The sequence below is a fragment of the Gobio gobio genome (assembly GCF_949357685.1).
Source record: "Gobio gobio genome assembly, chromosome: 8".
In the NCBI taxonomy this organism is placed as follows: domain Eukaryota; kingdom Metazoa; phylum Chordata; class Actinopteri; order Cypriniformes; family Gobionidae; genus Gobio; species Gobio gobio.
Window position 1 is genome coordinate 48,650,699 of NC_137114.1, and position 15,954 is coordinate 48,666,652.

General features: G+C 37.9%; 2 protein-coding genes across 2 annotated transcripts; both read left to right on the forward strand.

Annotated features, from left to right (window-relative positions):
• The first annotated feature begins 2,330 nt into the window (after positions 1-2,330).
• LOC307130000 (uncharacterized protein) lies at positions 2,331-7,229 on the forward strand. Its single transcript, XM_079822830.1, has 3 exons — positions 2,331-2,772; positions 4,944-5,096; positions 6,411-7,229. Exons 2-3 carry the CDS (start codon positions 5,012-5,014, stop codon positions 7,082-7,084), a joined length of 759 nt encoding a protein of 252 aa, XP_079678956.1. The 5' UTR covers positions 2,331-2,772; positions 4,944-5,011; the 3' UTR covers positions 7,085-7,229.
• A 3,293-nt stretch (positions 7,230-10,522) lies between these two features.
• LOC307129922 (uncharacterized protein) lies at positions 10,523-14,640 on the forward strand. The gene is made up of 11 exons (XM_079822718.1): positions 10,523-10,847; positions 11,429-11,612; positions 11,779-12,010; positions 12,129-12,402; positions 12,498-12,675; positions 12,800-12,876; positions 12,968-13,148; positions 13,254-13,502; positions 13,591-13,762; positions 13,852-14,000; positions 14,153-14,640. Exons 1-11 carry the CDS (start codon positions 10,572-10,574, stop codon positions 14,440-14,442), a joined length of 2,262 nt encoding a protein of 753 aa, XP_079678844.1. The 5' UTR covers positions 10,523-10,571; the 3' UTR covers positions 14,443-14,640.
• The last annotated feature ends 1,314 nt before the right edge of the window (positions 14,641-15,954 follow it).

A 15,954-nucleotide genomic window follows, 5' to 3' on the forward strand; every position in this document is an offset into this window, starting at 1 on the left:
AGCTAGCCAGGATCAGCAGATAACTGGGGCTTTTGCAAAAAGCACTAAATATTAAACCGACAGTGACAGATGGAGGCAGTTGACAGATGCGGTAACTTGCTTTCTGGCCAAAGAAATGGTGTCATTCAAGGCCATGCTGCATACCTTTGATAAACAAGACGAGCTGCCAGGTTGGAAATATTTCTGCAAGATGGCTACCCCAAACCTTTTTAATGAAGTCAGAAGTAACATCACGAAAGAGCTGGGTGATGTAGAATATTTGGCCCTGACAACAGACATGTGGTCCAGCTGCAATCCTCCCCAGCTCTACAGCTCCCCCAGAGTTTTCCAATGTAAATCTGTGGTGATTAATGAAACTGCAGTGCGCTCTAAGGGCCCGTCCACACGGAGACGCGTATCACTGTATACGTATAATTTTTTATCGTATTGGCGTTTCGTCCACACGGATCCGGCGTTTTGGGAGACTGAAACCACTATTTTTTGAAACCGGGTCCTAAAGTGGATAAATCTGAAAACGACACTCTTGCGGTTTCGTGTAAACAGCCAATCCGTATATTTTGTGAAACGGTGATGTCATCACACCACGTCCTGCACGGGGAAGACTTGAAGGGATACAACTACGGGCACTGGGCATGCGCACATCAATACTGCGTTGTTTAATTACTGTATTTGCATTATTGTAAGGGTATGTTTAGGGTTGGGGTAGGTGTATGCGTTAATAAAACACATCTGGTAAGTAGCAAATTTATTTATTGTTATTTTATTGTGAGATTTTACCTCACCTCCAACTGTTGCCGTACCCCTTCTAGCCACAACTCTTCTTCTCCGTTTTTAGTGTATTTCTGTGGCAGAATTACAGTGCCACACACTGGCCTGGCATGTATACTACATCGTTTTGAGCCGTTTTCATGCTCCCGTGTGTACGCAGATATTTCTTGAAATGAGGAAAAAAAAAAGATCGGATAGGGAAAGTTCTGGCTTCGTGTGGACGGGGCCTAATTGAGTAATTGGGGCAGATATAAGACTGCTCCACTTATTTTCATGTTTCCTTAAGTAAACCTTGCTCCAGACCAAGACAATTTCAAATCACTTCAGCTATGTCTGCTTCGGGTCAGTTGAAATGCAGGGCTCTCAAGTTTTGAACTGAGTTCAGAGTGAGATTTTGGCGACGGCAGCAGGGGTTTGGGTGGGGGTTCTGATCTGAAAAATGACACTAATTTGTATAAATAAATAAATAAATAATAATATTTGTATTTTATTTAATTTAACATTTCTGTGTGTGTGTGTGTGTGTGTGTGTGTGCGTGCGTGCGTGCGTGTGCATAGTATTAATTCTTGCATTTCTCTATTTCAAAGAAAGATGTCAGGGAAGAGGTAAATTAATAATCCATAATAATTTGGAATATTTTTTTGCAGAATTTACTGTGTTGTAAATATAATTTATTCTGAAGCAATAGTCTCACCAGTGTTCAATCAGATTTGAGATATTTAAATCTGCATATCTTTTTGATATTTTTACCTTTTATGAAGGGCATTTTCCCATAATCTTATTAAATATAGGCTATGCTTCAGTTTTCATTTTATATACTTAAATTTGATCTATTAATAAGACACTGTAGGGCTGTTGTCAATCAAATTAAATAATTTACACTGAAAAATTCTATGAGATTGTTTTAAATATTTTTGAATATAAAATTAAGAATATTTTTGAATATACAATTAAGAAATGTTGGAAAGAAAACACTAAACTAAACCACCAGTAGGTGGCAGAATGTAAACTTTGTTGTTGCGGGAATATCTAAATCTTACCCGGATACAGCAATGCTATTTTCTGATTGGCTGTTCGGAAGCTGTATTTTTTATTTGATTGGCTGGTGCGTGGCAGGGCCTTCTGAGCTCTATATGTGGAAGTCACTTGATTCCTCTAATAGCAGCGCAATTTGGTGGACATTATCCTGGAAATTTCTCTGCGTGAGAAATACAAGGTGTGGCGTGTGAGCGTGTGAACGGGTTGAAATGCGTGTGTCTCACGCCCAATGCGTGAGACTTGAGAGCCCTGGAAATGTCTGTTTTAACATGCTAATTTAGTGAATAGAAATGACATTTCTTCAAAGGAATTCCTCCACAACTTGTAACTTTCTAAAACAACAAATCATGCAAGGAGGTTAAACCTTTGCCAAAAGTGTGTCTGCATTGTGTTCAGCGATTGGAAAATAAAGCTTACAAAATGTCTATAATAACTAGCGCTAAGACCCAGAATGCGCCCTGTAATTTACTTTATTCATTTAATATGCGGCCCCTTTAAGAAGAATGACCGCGCGTACTGAGCATGCGCAGAAGAAAGTAGGGCTGAGAGGAAGAGCGCATTCGAGTCTGTCAGAAGAAGAAAGAAGAAAGGAATGCTGTTGCTTCATTCCTGAGCGATCATTTTATGTCTAAATATATCCGAAGTCAAAGCAACTGTCTTTATCTTATGTGTATGGTGATTTTGTCAGACGTCTCGATTATTAATCAGGATTTTAGTGAAGAGCAGCTGCTTGGAAGTGACGGCTGGTTAACGTGTGGGACGCGTTTCAGTCACTATTTCATATTCGTCCCGTTGTCTGACAACAGTAACTGAAAGATATAGAGATGGAAACAAGTTTATTTTGAAGGGCTGACAGTCGGCAGAATGCAAAAGCGACGGAATGGTGTCATGATGTGCCAATTAACGATCGTGAATGAAGGACAAATGTGGAATATTTTCTCCGGATGCCGTATTTCCTGTCTGCAGGTGAGAGATGTTTCTAGATTAGAGTTAAACATTAATCAATTTACGTGTTTAAGGACCAATGTAATGAAATGTGTTGTGTGTCCTTGTTTATTATTAGAGTGTAATAATATGTTGGCAGAGAGTTTTTCACAGATTTTGCCTCTTGACAATAAAATATGCTTAAAGGGATAGTTCACCCAAAAATGAAAATTACCCCATAATTTACCCACTTTACTCAACCTCAAGTCATCCTAGGTGTATATGACATTATTCTTTCTGACGAATACAGTCAGAGTTATATATAAAAAAAAAAAAAAATAAATAAAAAAAAAAAAAAAAAAAATATATATATATATATATATATATATATATATATATATATATATATATATATATATATATATATATATATATATATATATATATATATATATATATTATACTGACTTTATAATGGCAGTGAATGGGAGCCCAAAAAAGTGCATCGATCCATTATAAACTCCGGTTCCGGGGGGTTAATAAAGGCCTTCTGAAGCGAAGTGATGCGTTTTTAAAAGAAAAATATCCATATTCAAACTTTATAGAGTAAAATACCTAACTTCCGCCAGACCGCCTTTCATAGTCAACTTACGGAAAAACTTAATTGACGCGACGTTTGACGTAGTGTAAGTGTTTTGAACTGCAAGAGGCGTTACACTTTCTTCGTGAGTTTAATACGGAAGGCAGTCTGGCGGAAGCTAGATATTGATTTGTGTGAATTGTAGATATTGTATTTCGTCTGAAAGAAGAATGTCATATACGGCATAGGATTTTCATTTTTGGGTGAATAACCCTTTAACGTGCCACAGAAGATCTCAGACATCACCATAATGAATGAGGTGAAAACAGACAAAGACGTTGGACAGCAATTAAACAACTTTATTTTAAAAATGCCGTTAATGTCTAACTGTATCCAGATACTCTATATTTCCAACAGAAAACATTTGTTCACTTAATTTTAGGGCTGGACCAGAATATTTGAATATTCGTTCGGTGGGTTGGTGTTCGATTTTCAATTTTGGGTTTTAAATATTTGTTTGTTTTTGTTTTTTTTACCCGGCATCCCCCTCGAAACAGTTCTCATTCGCGCTTGAATATGTTTACACTATAAAATCTATTTTTTACAATTATCTTATATCTTAGCCGTTTTTAATAGGGTGGACCGTTGAGGAACCCAACCTAGTTCTACTTAATAACTATATTTGCCTCTTCTCAGTCTAAGTGTTCCCTGCAACTGAGTATTCTCTGTCTGAGCACACAACTGCCTGAGCTTATGCCTGAGCTTGTATTTTGGGTTAAGCTGCATTGGAAAATAGAATAATAGAATCAAAGTGTATTAGCCTTTTTACCCGTTAGGGATGTGACGGTGAGAAAATTGTGAATGAATGCCTGTGCGGCCGGGCGCATTTTACTTTCGGTTTAGAATTAGTGCCAATTCGGAGGCAGGTTGCTTGAATGGTGGGTGGGTTCATTAGCCTATTATTCTTAAGGAAAAACACTACAAAACAGTACAATGACAAACTCCCTTAAATAGGTGCTTTTACATTTCGATTTGAAACCAAATCTTCTGCGATCCTCTTGTCATTCAGCTCCTCACTCTGATGATTGAGATCTGACTCTTGCTGCTGATGTGCTACCACTCTCGTTTGGCTCACACAGTACGTTCAGTTTTTAATTGTAGTTAATCTGTTCTCTAACTGAACTAAATAATTTTTACTAATAAAATATCAACACGACGGTGGGGGCGGTCCGCGGTAGGCAAGTGATGTAACCGTGTGGTGCCTGAACCACGACAACACTGACTATCACAGCAAGCTTATTACCCGTTATTATCAATCTAAATAAATCTATTGTGAAATATAGGAGCTTTTTACTGGGACGTAACAGACCTGTGTGTTTTGTATCACTAGTGCAGTGTCTGTTCTCGGAGCAAATAAGCCCTGCCCACATAAGGAATGCTGCTTCTCGAGATTCGTGCCTTTATTAAAGAGAAGAATATGTTCAGCCCCCTCCCTCCGAAGCTTCAAATATTAAATGTTGATTACTACCGAAGCCTCGAAGCTCAAAAAAATGGTATTCGGACCAGCCCTACTTAATTTAAATATAAATAGTATTTCAGTATACATTCAGTAACTTCTTTTTTAATTTGGCAGATCTCTTCATCCTACAAGAGAAGGACAAACTCCAGGTGTAGCAGCTGAAATCTGTGTGACTGTTAAAGATGGAGTTTATTAAAGAGGAGATTGAAGACATGAGTTATCCAGAACCATCCAGAATAAAACATGAAGATACTGAGGAACAAACAGGTTGGTGTCCATTACATTAGGGCTGGTCCGAATACCATTTTTTGAGCTTTGAAGCTTTGGTAGTAATCAACAACGAATATTCGAAGCTTCTGAGGGAGGGGGCTGAACATATTCTTCTCTCTAATAAAGGCAGAACTCTCGAGAAGCGGTGCGCCTCACGTGGGCAGGGCATATATTCTTCGAGAATGGACACTGCACTAGTGATACAAAACACACAGGTCTGTTACGTCCCTGTAAAAAGCTCCTATATTTCAGTAGATTGATTTAGATTGATAATAACGGGTAATATTAGGCTTACTGCAATAGTCAGTGTTGCCGGTGTTCAGGCTCAATACGGGTTACATCACTTGCCTACTGCGGCACTGCCCCCACCATCATTTTGATATTTTATAGTAGCCTAGTAAAAATAATTTAGTTCAGTTAGAGAACAGTAGTTAATACTGTTAAAAACTGAACGTGCAGCATGAGCCGAACGAGATTCGCAGCACAAACGCAGCAGGAGTCAGATTTCAGTCATCACGAGAGTGAAGAGCTGATAGACAAGATGATCGCGGAAGATTTGGTTTCAAATCGAAAAAGCGAAGTAAAGTAAAAGAAAGCGTGATTCATCAGACCAGGCCATCTTCTTCCATTTCTCCTTGGTCCAGTTCTGATGGTCACGTGCCACTGTTGGTGCTTTCAGTGGTGGACAGGGGTCAGCATGGGCGCCCTGACTGGTCTGTTGCTATGCATCCCCATACGCAACAAACTGTGATGCACTGTGTATTCTGACACCTTTCTATCAGAACCAGCATTAACTTCTTGAGCAATTTGAGCTACAGTAGCTCGTCTGTTTGATCAGACCACACGGGCCAGCCTTCACTCCTCACGTGCATCAATGAGCCTTGGCCGCCCATGACCCTGTCGCCGGTTCACCATTGTTCCTTCCTTGGGCCACTTTTGATAGAGACTGACCACTGCAGACCGGGAACTCCCCTCAAGAGCTGCAGTTTTGGAGATTCCCTGACCCAGTCGTCTAGCCATCACAATTTGGCCCTTGTCAAACTCGCTCAAATCCTTACGCTTGCCCATTTTTCCCCCTTGTGACATCAACTTTGAGAACAAAGTTGTGTGTTCGTCAGCGCCAGCACTGCACTCAGTTCTTTTTTGCAGCTTATTGTGCGAATTGGTAGAATATAGAATCGTAATTCACATGAATCGATTTCCCCCCACCCTATTACTCACGCCGACAGGTCTCTTTTTCTGCTAAGTGTCTTTAATTTTATCATTTAACCTCATTAAACTGACTCTGACTGCTTAATATGTTTATTTTAGACCAGATGGAAGTGATGGAGCAACTACACAAACTAAATGAAGTTAAGAAACTCTGTGACTTCAAAACTCAAGAAACCGAAGCCAAACGGCTGCACACCTGCTCTCAGTGTGGAAAGAGTTTCAAGAAAAAAGGAGACCTTAACACACACATGAGAGTTCACACTGGAGAGAAACCGTATACATGCTCTCAGTGTGGAAATAGTTTTTCTCAAGCATCAAGTCTCAGAAATCATCTGATCTGTCACTCTGGAGAAAAAACATTTAACTGTGATCAGTGTGGTAAAGAGTTTAATTCGTCCTCAAATCTAAAACAACACCTGAAAGTTCATTCAGATGAGAGACCTTATGTGTGTTCTCTCTGTGGAAAGAGTTTTTCATGGCTGAACAGTTTTAAACAGCACCAGAAAACACATAATGGAGTGAGAGATCATGTGTGTTGTGACTGTGGGAAGAGCTTTACTACATCTGGCAATCTGAAACAGCACCAAAGAACTCATACTGGAGAAAGACCTTACAAGTGCTCATACTGTGACAAGAGATTTATTCATTCTGGAGCCCTGAAATCACATGAGCGAGTTCATACTGAAGAGAAGCCGTACCACTGTACTCAGTGTGAGAAGAGTTTTAAACATTTATCAAGCCTTCAAATGCATATGAAGAAATATTGCAAGTGAGCAACATTCATTTTCATGTCAAAAACCTGTGTGAGATAAGAAAAATTTTGTATTTTCTATGGAGTTTGCTTAATTTGGTGAAAAGCTTGGAAAACATTTAGATTTAGAGGTAAATCTTAACCAGTCAACGACTCTTACAGAGTAAATAAAATCATTGTAGTTTATTTCTCTTAGGATGGATTGTGTGCTAAATGTCTTTATTGAATTAGATATATTCATGCCATTTACTTATTTACTAAGTGCACTAGATTGTAAAACAGAGAAATAAAACAGAAACAACATTTTGTCTTGATTGATCTATTTAATGAACACAGAGAATGATTTATACATTTTTAATGCTCAGAAATGCAGTTTTACAACAAACAAGACTTTTGCAGTGAATGACAAGGTAACCAGAGACACAGGGGAATTTAATCAGGGTTGATGGGTCTGGGCAGTGAGTTATGGGAAATGTAGTTTGTGAGGGAATGACAATAGTCCGAAGTGGAGTAATGATGGCAATCACGGGCACTCACTGGTGATTATGACACTGAGGACATTTTTTTTTTCATTTTTTGCTATAGGAGAGGAAAAGCTGTCTAAACTTGTTAAATCATCTAAATCAACAACATGCATATTAGACCCTATACTGACTAAGATACTGAAAGTATCATAGATCCTCTTCTCCAAAAACACAACTTGAATGAGTTAACTACAGACCAATCTCAAATCTCTCATCTCTGCAAATAATACTAGAATATTAGGCAGTATACTCACAACTAGGTGTTTTGTGAACATTATTATTAAACATGGATCTTTATTTTCTCAACGCTCTCAACGCGCAGTACCGTCCACTCCGCGATGACAGCATTTTGCTGCACACACCTTCGCACTCGTGTGGACATGGTGAGTATAAACCAATTTATACTTCTGCATCGGCTGTACGCCGTAGCTACGTCAAAGGCTGTGTGTAGCACGCATAGCCTTCAACGTACCCTGATGTGCACCTCTCCAAAAATGTAATAACACGTCAATTCTATGCGGACCGCTAGCGCTGTGATTGGTCTCAGGGGTACACATGCTCCCTCTGCATGTTCAATTGCACGTCGATGCGGACAACGACGCAGCAGTATAAATGAAAATCAACGCGTAGCCCATGCCGTAGAGGCTACAGCACAGTCCAACGCACAAGTATAAATCAGTAACTGTGCACACCTCCACAAATTAAACACAAGTAAGCACCTTTTTCATTAAACATGGACCTTTATGTTCATTAAATGGGTGCCGGTGTGTTGTAATGCTCGGCTATATTTGCTTCGAATTTGCGCATCTTCGGATGCGGAACTGCGCAAAGTTAAAAAATTTGCCGTGCACCAAGTGAAAAGGGGTCTCGCGCCCTCAACGTGCACTACCGCCCATCACGCTTTTGCGGACGTGTCGAGTATAAACCAAGCTTTATAGAGAAATTATATCTGCGAGGATTTCCAGGCAGGATTTAGACCGTATCATAGTACTGAGACTGCTCTCATCATCAGAGTTACAAATTACTTACTCGTATCATCCGATCATGGTTGCATCTCTTTTAGTGTTATTGGAACGGTAACACTAACGTGAAACCAGACTTCATTCGCCCCAATGAAAAGCATTTCACAGTCTGAATCGTGCCCTCTCCCCTATATAATGCACTACGTGCCATTCACAATAAAGAAAAAAGTACATGTGTGAACAAAGGACCCATTTTAGCTTCTATTTATAATGTAGGGGGCGGGACGCTTTAGATTCTAGAGAACATTTGATTGGACAGAAAATTGAATGAGAACAAGTATAGGTCTCTGTGGAACAAAAAGGGGTGTCTCCCCATTCTGGGGCGTTTTCAGACTGGGATGGGTATTTTTTTAACCATCCAATCAAAAAAGTATGGAAGCCCTGAAAGCCTTTTTTTTTTTTTTTCTGTCTCGCGATCTAACTATTGCTATGGCTGAATCCATTCACTTGAAGGAGTGAATTAAAACAAGTGAGCGAATTTGGACAGCCGTTGAGTGCACATCGACTGTAGGCCTACACTCGTTATCGCGGTGCAATGTGGGATATAATTAGTGCACTTAATGTCTACTATAGTTTCGGACACGACTACAAATGGCTGTCCCTTCAAATACAATCTTTTACATATACGTTTTCTTTACGAATTCTTAGCCTTAAGAAAATATGTGACAGGTGATGATTGTAGCCCAGTCCAACCTCACATCAGTTACTGATTAAAGTCAGTGATGAGAACTATATTGCAGTATTGTTGTAATTACGGATAAGCACAGACAAGGCTACAAACTATATTATATAAAACTACAAACATGATCAAAAGATCTCATAAACCGTTTTGCAGTCATGCCATAATCTGCAGTAAAAGTACTAGACAGCTGTTGCGATTGAAAATATGCAAATAGCACAGAACATAACATATGGCACACAATATGCACTTTATTTATATTAGGCAAATATATGACAATTTTGTGTTTTGTGTAAACCTTCATGAAAGCTATTAATGTGTCATAACTTCACTAACAGATCAGCATCATTCATGTCCAATACCTTCCGTAGACCAATTAAGAATCACATTTAAAATGGGTGTCTTATTTATTTTTAATTAACTTTATTATTTTAAGTGTATTCGTTTTTTATATATCAACTTGACAAATACAGAGGCACATTAGTGCATTCTTATCATTTTTACAGAATGAGCTTGCACTTCTAATATTTGCTAATTACATTTTAAACTGTATATCTGCATATGTACATTCACAAGAACCATTGCTCCATTTACTTTTTGTTTTATTTTTAATATTACTGTGTTATACTTTGTTTTTTATTGCGTAATCCTATGTATATCTTCACTTAGTTTGTGCTTTACTCCTGTACTGGAAGCCCATCACCAAGACACATTCCTTGTGTGTGTGTAAAAACACTTGGCAATAAAGCTCTCTCTGATTCTGAATATTTAAGTGACCGTCCAAAATGCATAAATATAACATGTTAAACTAAAAAGATGAGGACTCAGAAAACTTTAAACATTAACATCGCTTTATTAACCACATGTCCACAACACTAAACAAAAACAAAAAATACAAATTATTTAAAGTGCAATATTCTCCAAAAAGAGTAATAAAAACAGAAACCAAAAAGAGGAATCTAATTTAAAGGTCCCGTTCTTCATGATTCCATTTTTCAAACTTTAGTTAGTGTGTAATGTTGCTGTTAGAGCATAAATAATACCTGTAAAATTATAAAGCTCAAAGTTCAATGCCAAGCGAGATATTTTATTTAACAGAAGTTCCCTTTCAAAGCCTACAGCGAACGGCTGGTTCGAACTACATCCTGGTACATCCTGCTTTACTGACGTTAGTAAAACTCTAAGCTCCGCCCACAAGAATACGCGAAAAAGGGGGCGTGGTCTTGTTGCTCTCCCACGTCGAGAAGAGGAAGTTTGTAGCGGTTTGTAGAGTGTGTTTTCGTCATGTCGTCCAAACGCTGTTATTTTCATCCCGGAGTAAATTCACTTTTGTTTGGCCTTCCCAGGGACGCTGTACTTAGAGATAAATGGGTACAATTTATGTTTAACTCGGTTCCCGAAAATTATAATAAAAATTTGAAACTATGTGCAGCACATTTTACTGAGGACAGCTTCATCAATCTTAATCAGTTTAATGCCGGATTCGCACAAAGATTATTCCTTAAAGATGGAGCAGTTCCCTCTTTGTCTGGAGAAGGCTATGTTTATGGACCACAACCGGTAAGTGTATTTTATTATTTAAGTGCGTTTAACAGTTTCTGTAACTCATTACACAAAGGGCAACGCTGTTTAGCTTTGTTAACTAGATGGTAATTGAAACTAATTCGACAATATTAATTAAAAAAAGTGTAGTAATTCAACCAGACACCATTGAGTGTTGGTATTGATCATTTTAAATTATTTATTTATTATATCTGTTGTTTACGGTTTAACCATATGCTCGATCAGCTGCAGCCACGCCAATCATTGTTCTATGTTTATTTGACGTTACTTACTGTAGTAAAGCCATGTTTATTTCCTATTTATTGCGAAGCCATAATGCTACAGTAGTCATATATACAAAAGTGTAACTGTGCTAAACAGTAACAAGCTCTGCATATCCACAGTCTTTGATGTAATAATCTAATCAAGGACCATGTTAGTAAATGTATTATAGAGAATGCATGCCTGTTTTTTCTAATGCTCTGTTTCTGTTGTATTCTGATAAATGTCAATTAAATATGTCGTTACTGTTGAACATGGAAAATGTATACATTGGTATTATTTCATAATTACATACACATTTGAAATTTTTGTTACAGAGTTCATCTCAGCAGGGACCGAGTTCCCAAGAGCTCCCTGCAACATCTTCAATTTGTGAAGCTGGATGTCAGACAGACTCTGCACACACCGAAACAGTGGCCATACAGATATCGATAAAGATGCGATCAGTGGGCACACAACTTTCTGTTGGTACACTGAGGGATGTCCACGTAAGAAGCAAAGGTATGAAGTCTAGACATGAAATATCAGAAGTGGCACATATTTTGTTGTATTATGTTTTCATATCGATAAATTATATGTAATTGCATGAAAGACTATTTTGAATAATAATATATAGTTATTAAATTTAAAGTATTATTGCATTATTAAAATATTTTTGGACTTGTAGGCATTCAGGCAACAGTTTCCAGTCAGGATGTTGGCACTGAAACGATACCCATGTTGCCGGATATCCAGCTGTCTTCAACACCAGTACGTGGCTCAATCTTCAGGCCAAGCAAGAGACTTCGCCTGGAGTTAGAGGAGGAAGACGAAGAGAAACAAACAGAATCTGAGATATGTGTAGAGCCACATGACTCAACATTTCATCCAGAGTCTGTCACTCAGGAATCAGAATTGAGGTTAGTTGTAAATAGTATTTTATACATTTTGACAGTAGTTAAAAATGAATTTTGTTTCCTAATAATAACATTTGACATTACATTAATTTTCTAATAAATGTCCTTTCTATTGTTTTAGAATAGATCCTGTGTCCAACTACAGTGACAAGAAGTACATTGTTTTTGAAAGCTGCCTTAGAGAGATTTTTGAGTCTTGTCCAGTTTGTAAGGCGAAATGTGATGTCCGTCAAAGACAAATCGGTACTTTTGTTGCATTCACCCAGCTTTGCGAAAAATGTCAGCATTACAGACGGTGGCAGAGTCAGCCCGTTGTAGGGAGTACCCCATTGGGGAACCTGCAATTGTGTGCTGCTACATATTTTCTAGGAGGGTCCTTTTCAAAACTACAAAAGGTATTCCATTATTTATTGTACTTGATTTAATACTACATTTACTGTTATTAGTATGTACGTTTTCTAAATATTTTGTATTGATGTTATTTTCATAGATTTTCAAGGCCATGCAGCTCCAAACTGTGCAATATGGTACTTTCCGGAGACATGCAAGAAATTTCTTAGAGCCTACCATCATCCACAAGTGGAACAGAGATCAGCAACATTTTATTCAGCAGCTGAAAGAGAGGGGAAAACTTGCAGTAGCAGGAGATATGCGTGCTGACTCACCAGGTAAATGTTGAGAACAAAATGTGTATATATACTGCTTATTTTATAGTTTTAAATAATATTTATAGTGCTGAAGTTCTCAACAATATTATGCCTGTGATAACTCATTTTTATTTTTTTTACATAGGGCACTCTGCAAAATTTGGAAGTTACACATTGATGGATATGGAAACCAACTCAATTGTGGTTCTTCAACTAATTCAGGTCAATAATTGATTAACATGTTTTAAATTAGTTTTTTTTAATATGTTAACATTTATATATTCATATTTGCATTCTATGTGCCTATTGACAGAGCAACGAGGTAGGTGGTAGTTACCACGTGGAAAAGGAGGGTTTAAAGCGATGTCTGGATAAGCTGGAATCCTGTGGTTTGGTGGTTGAGTACATAGTCACTGATCGCCATCCCCAGATTCAAAAGTACCTAAGGGAACGCAACATCACTCAGTACTATGATGTGTGGCACTTTGAGAAAGGTAAACATCAATCAATTTTTCTTTAAATATAAAGTTGATAACTGGTGTTTACAGTTTTATTACTATCCATCAATAAATATTTAACTTCGGTTTAACTTTTCATAGCTGTGTCTAAGAAACTGCTGAAACTTTCACAAAGTAAGGACTGTGAGGTGTTGAAGAAATGGTTGAAAAGCATCAGAAATCATCTGTACTGGAGTGCAACTTCCTCTGTTTCGGGACCGGAAAAGGTGGCAAAGTGGACATCACTTCTTAATCACATGCAGAACATCCATGTTCACGACAACCCCCTGTTTCCTAAATGTGAACACCAGGACAAGACTACAAGTGATTACAAAAAATGGTTTGAAAAAGGTATGTCTACATAGAGGGTACATTCACGGACAGTTTACTGTAAAAATATTTTTTAAAAATTAAGGTTTGATGTGTGTTTTGTTTACAGGGTCAGTGACACTCAGGAAAGTGGAGAAAATAACGTGCAACAAGAGAGTTCTCAAGGACTTTGAGAAACTCAGTCACCACTTTCAAACGTCGAGACTGGAGGCATTCCACAGCCTGGTTATACGTTTTGCCCCCAAAAATGTAGTTTTCTTTTATGTAGGAATGTTGTGCAGGTAATATTGGTTATGGCATCAAAATAACGTGAAGTTAAATTTATTACGGTCAACTAATGATTTTACTCTTTATTATTCAATGATTGCAGGTTGTATCTCGCAGCCATGCACTACAATGAGAATGTCCACCGTCCACAGGGAACAACAACACAAGGACAGGCTGTTTTCAAAATCGCTTTTCCAAAGTCAAAAAAAGGGGAATGCACTGCCAAGCCTGTGAAAACAGACCCAACATTTAGTAAGTTAGAACATTTTATTAAAAAAACAACAACAACAACAAAATTATTCAATACAACACATTTTTAGCAAAATGTAACAAAAGTACTGTAACATGCACAACATATATTTTTAGTCAGTACTTTCACAAGCAGTTTTACATTTGTCTTTCAGACTATGTCGATGACCTGATGAGTCTTCTACTACACGAAGTCATTGTGGACCCAACACCATATGTAGAAGAACTACATCAGATCACCATTCCACCTCCCCTATCATCTGACTTCGAAAAACCTTCCAAGGAAGATGTCATTGCCCGCCATGTGTCTCGGTTTAGTAAAGGGGTGGCCGGAATCCAGCATACTGTCCAGATTGATCAGGAAACTGCTGGCGGATCTGGCGAACAACACAAGACGGGACGACGACCCTCACATGTCGTCCTAAGTAGCCCCAGCACCAGCTGACAAAGCTGCGATATGCCACATAGCGGAAACGCCTATGACATTGAACCAAAAAGACAAAGTAAACAAATGGTTCATTAATATGTGTACATATGTTTGTAAAAAATAAATTGTTTTCAACATTTTATCTTTATTTGTTATATAACCATAGTTATTTTACATTGTTTAATTATTATATTTAATAAAAACATACTGTTCTTCGCCTCATTTGTCCGTAGTCAGCTTTGTAAATATTATTTATGTTTTGTAAGGTATATGGGTTTAAACGGTTTGCTTCAAAGCCCGGGTGATGAACCATACATGTAGGTGGGTCTGCAATCTGCATCATTCGTCGACAAACCTATACATTTATGTGAGGCAGTAATAATTTAATGTGCAGTCAGGTAACATTCAACTTTTAATAAATAAGTTATTGTAATGCATGCCAATGATTTCTTTTACACAACATGGCAGCTTTTAAGGCTATATTTATGGTGAAAATAAAGTGTATTTATATAAAGTTATTTGATGAAAACAATTTAAAAGAACTATACACAACAAAAAACTATTTAATTAGGAGGTGTTGCAGTACTTTTTGTATTTCTTTGCAGCAGATGTTTTCAACCTCCGTTGGCATTTTGTCACAGTTACCACATGTACACCTATAAAACATATTACTAATCAAAACTTGTGCTCAAGTGTAACTAAGGTAGGAATAAACAATGCACTTATTTAAAAAATTCAACAACACCATCGTTAATTCGACATACGGAGAAAATCATATACCACAAGCTTTTATAACAGTTTGTAATATTTAACATTACAATTTGTAACAGCCAAACGTAAAAGTATGACAACTACTAAATAAACAGCTTACCATTGTGAAACATCCTGCAAAAGTCTTTCTTGAACAGGTTGTAATCGATCCTCTTCGATATTCTCCGGGTCTGATTCCGGCTCAAATTGATACGGTAATATAGACATTTTTACAATAACATTGAGCACATGCATCTCCCCGTTATGGTAAGAGGCGTGACCTTTCCGGGCAACGTGCGCTAAGCTGCTGTCGAATCACAACACGGGAACCGCTGGCACAATCAGAACTCGTTACGTGTTTCTGAAGGAGGGACTTCATAGAACAGGGAAATCATCCGGTCGTTTTTTGGACAGTGAAAACAGCAGTATACAGATAAGTAAATTGTTTGAAAAATGCTGTGTTTTTTTACACGCGAAACATGAACACATGTTATATGGCACACTGTAAACACAATCAAAGCTTCGAAGAAACAGGAAGAATGGGACCTTTAAAATATTAGATGTTTCCACCAGCCTCATAAAAACAATCAATACCTTAATATCCCTGAAAGTCATCAGAGGAGTAAAACCCCTGTAGCACGCCTCGTTGTCCTCTCCCTCTGTAGCCTGCTCCATGATCCTTGTACAGAGCATCACACTGGAGGCATCTGGATGTTGTGTAGGGAATTCTGTACAGGGTTCTGAAGTTCTCACTAAATGCCTTACAGTTCACCACACCTG

Bases quoted from the DNA above. Each gene is read 5' to 3' on its own strand.
- LOC307129922 (XM_079822718.1), top strand. From the start codon at position 10,572: ATGTCGTCCAAACGCTGTTATTTTCATCCCGGAGTAAATTCACTTTTG. The intron at 12,403-12,497 runs GTATTCCATTAT...TTATTTTCATAG, and splicing joins CCTTTTCAAAACTACAAAAG to ATTTTCAAGGCCATGCAGCT. The intron at 12,877-12,967 runs GTCAATAATTGA...GCCTATTGACAG, and splicing joins TGGTTCTTCAACTAATTCAG to AGCAACGAGGTAGGTGGTAG.
- LOC307130000 (XM_079822830.1), top strand. From the start codon at position 5,012: ATGGAGTTTATTAAAGAGGAGATTGAAGACATGAGTTATCCAGAACCA. The intron at 5,097-6,410 runs GTTGGTGTCCAT...TGTTTATTTTAG, and splicing joins AGATACTGAGGAACAAACAG to ACCAGATGGAAGTGATGGAG.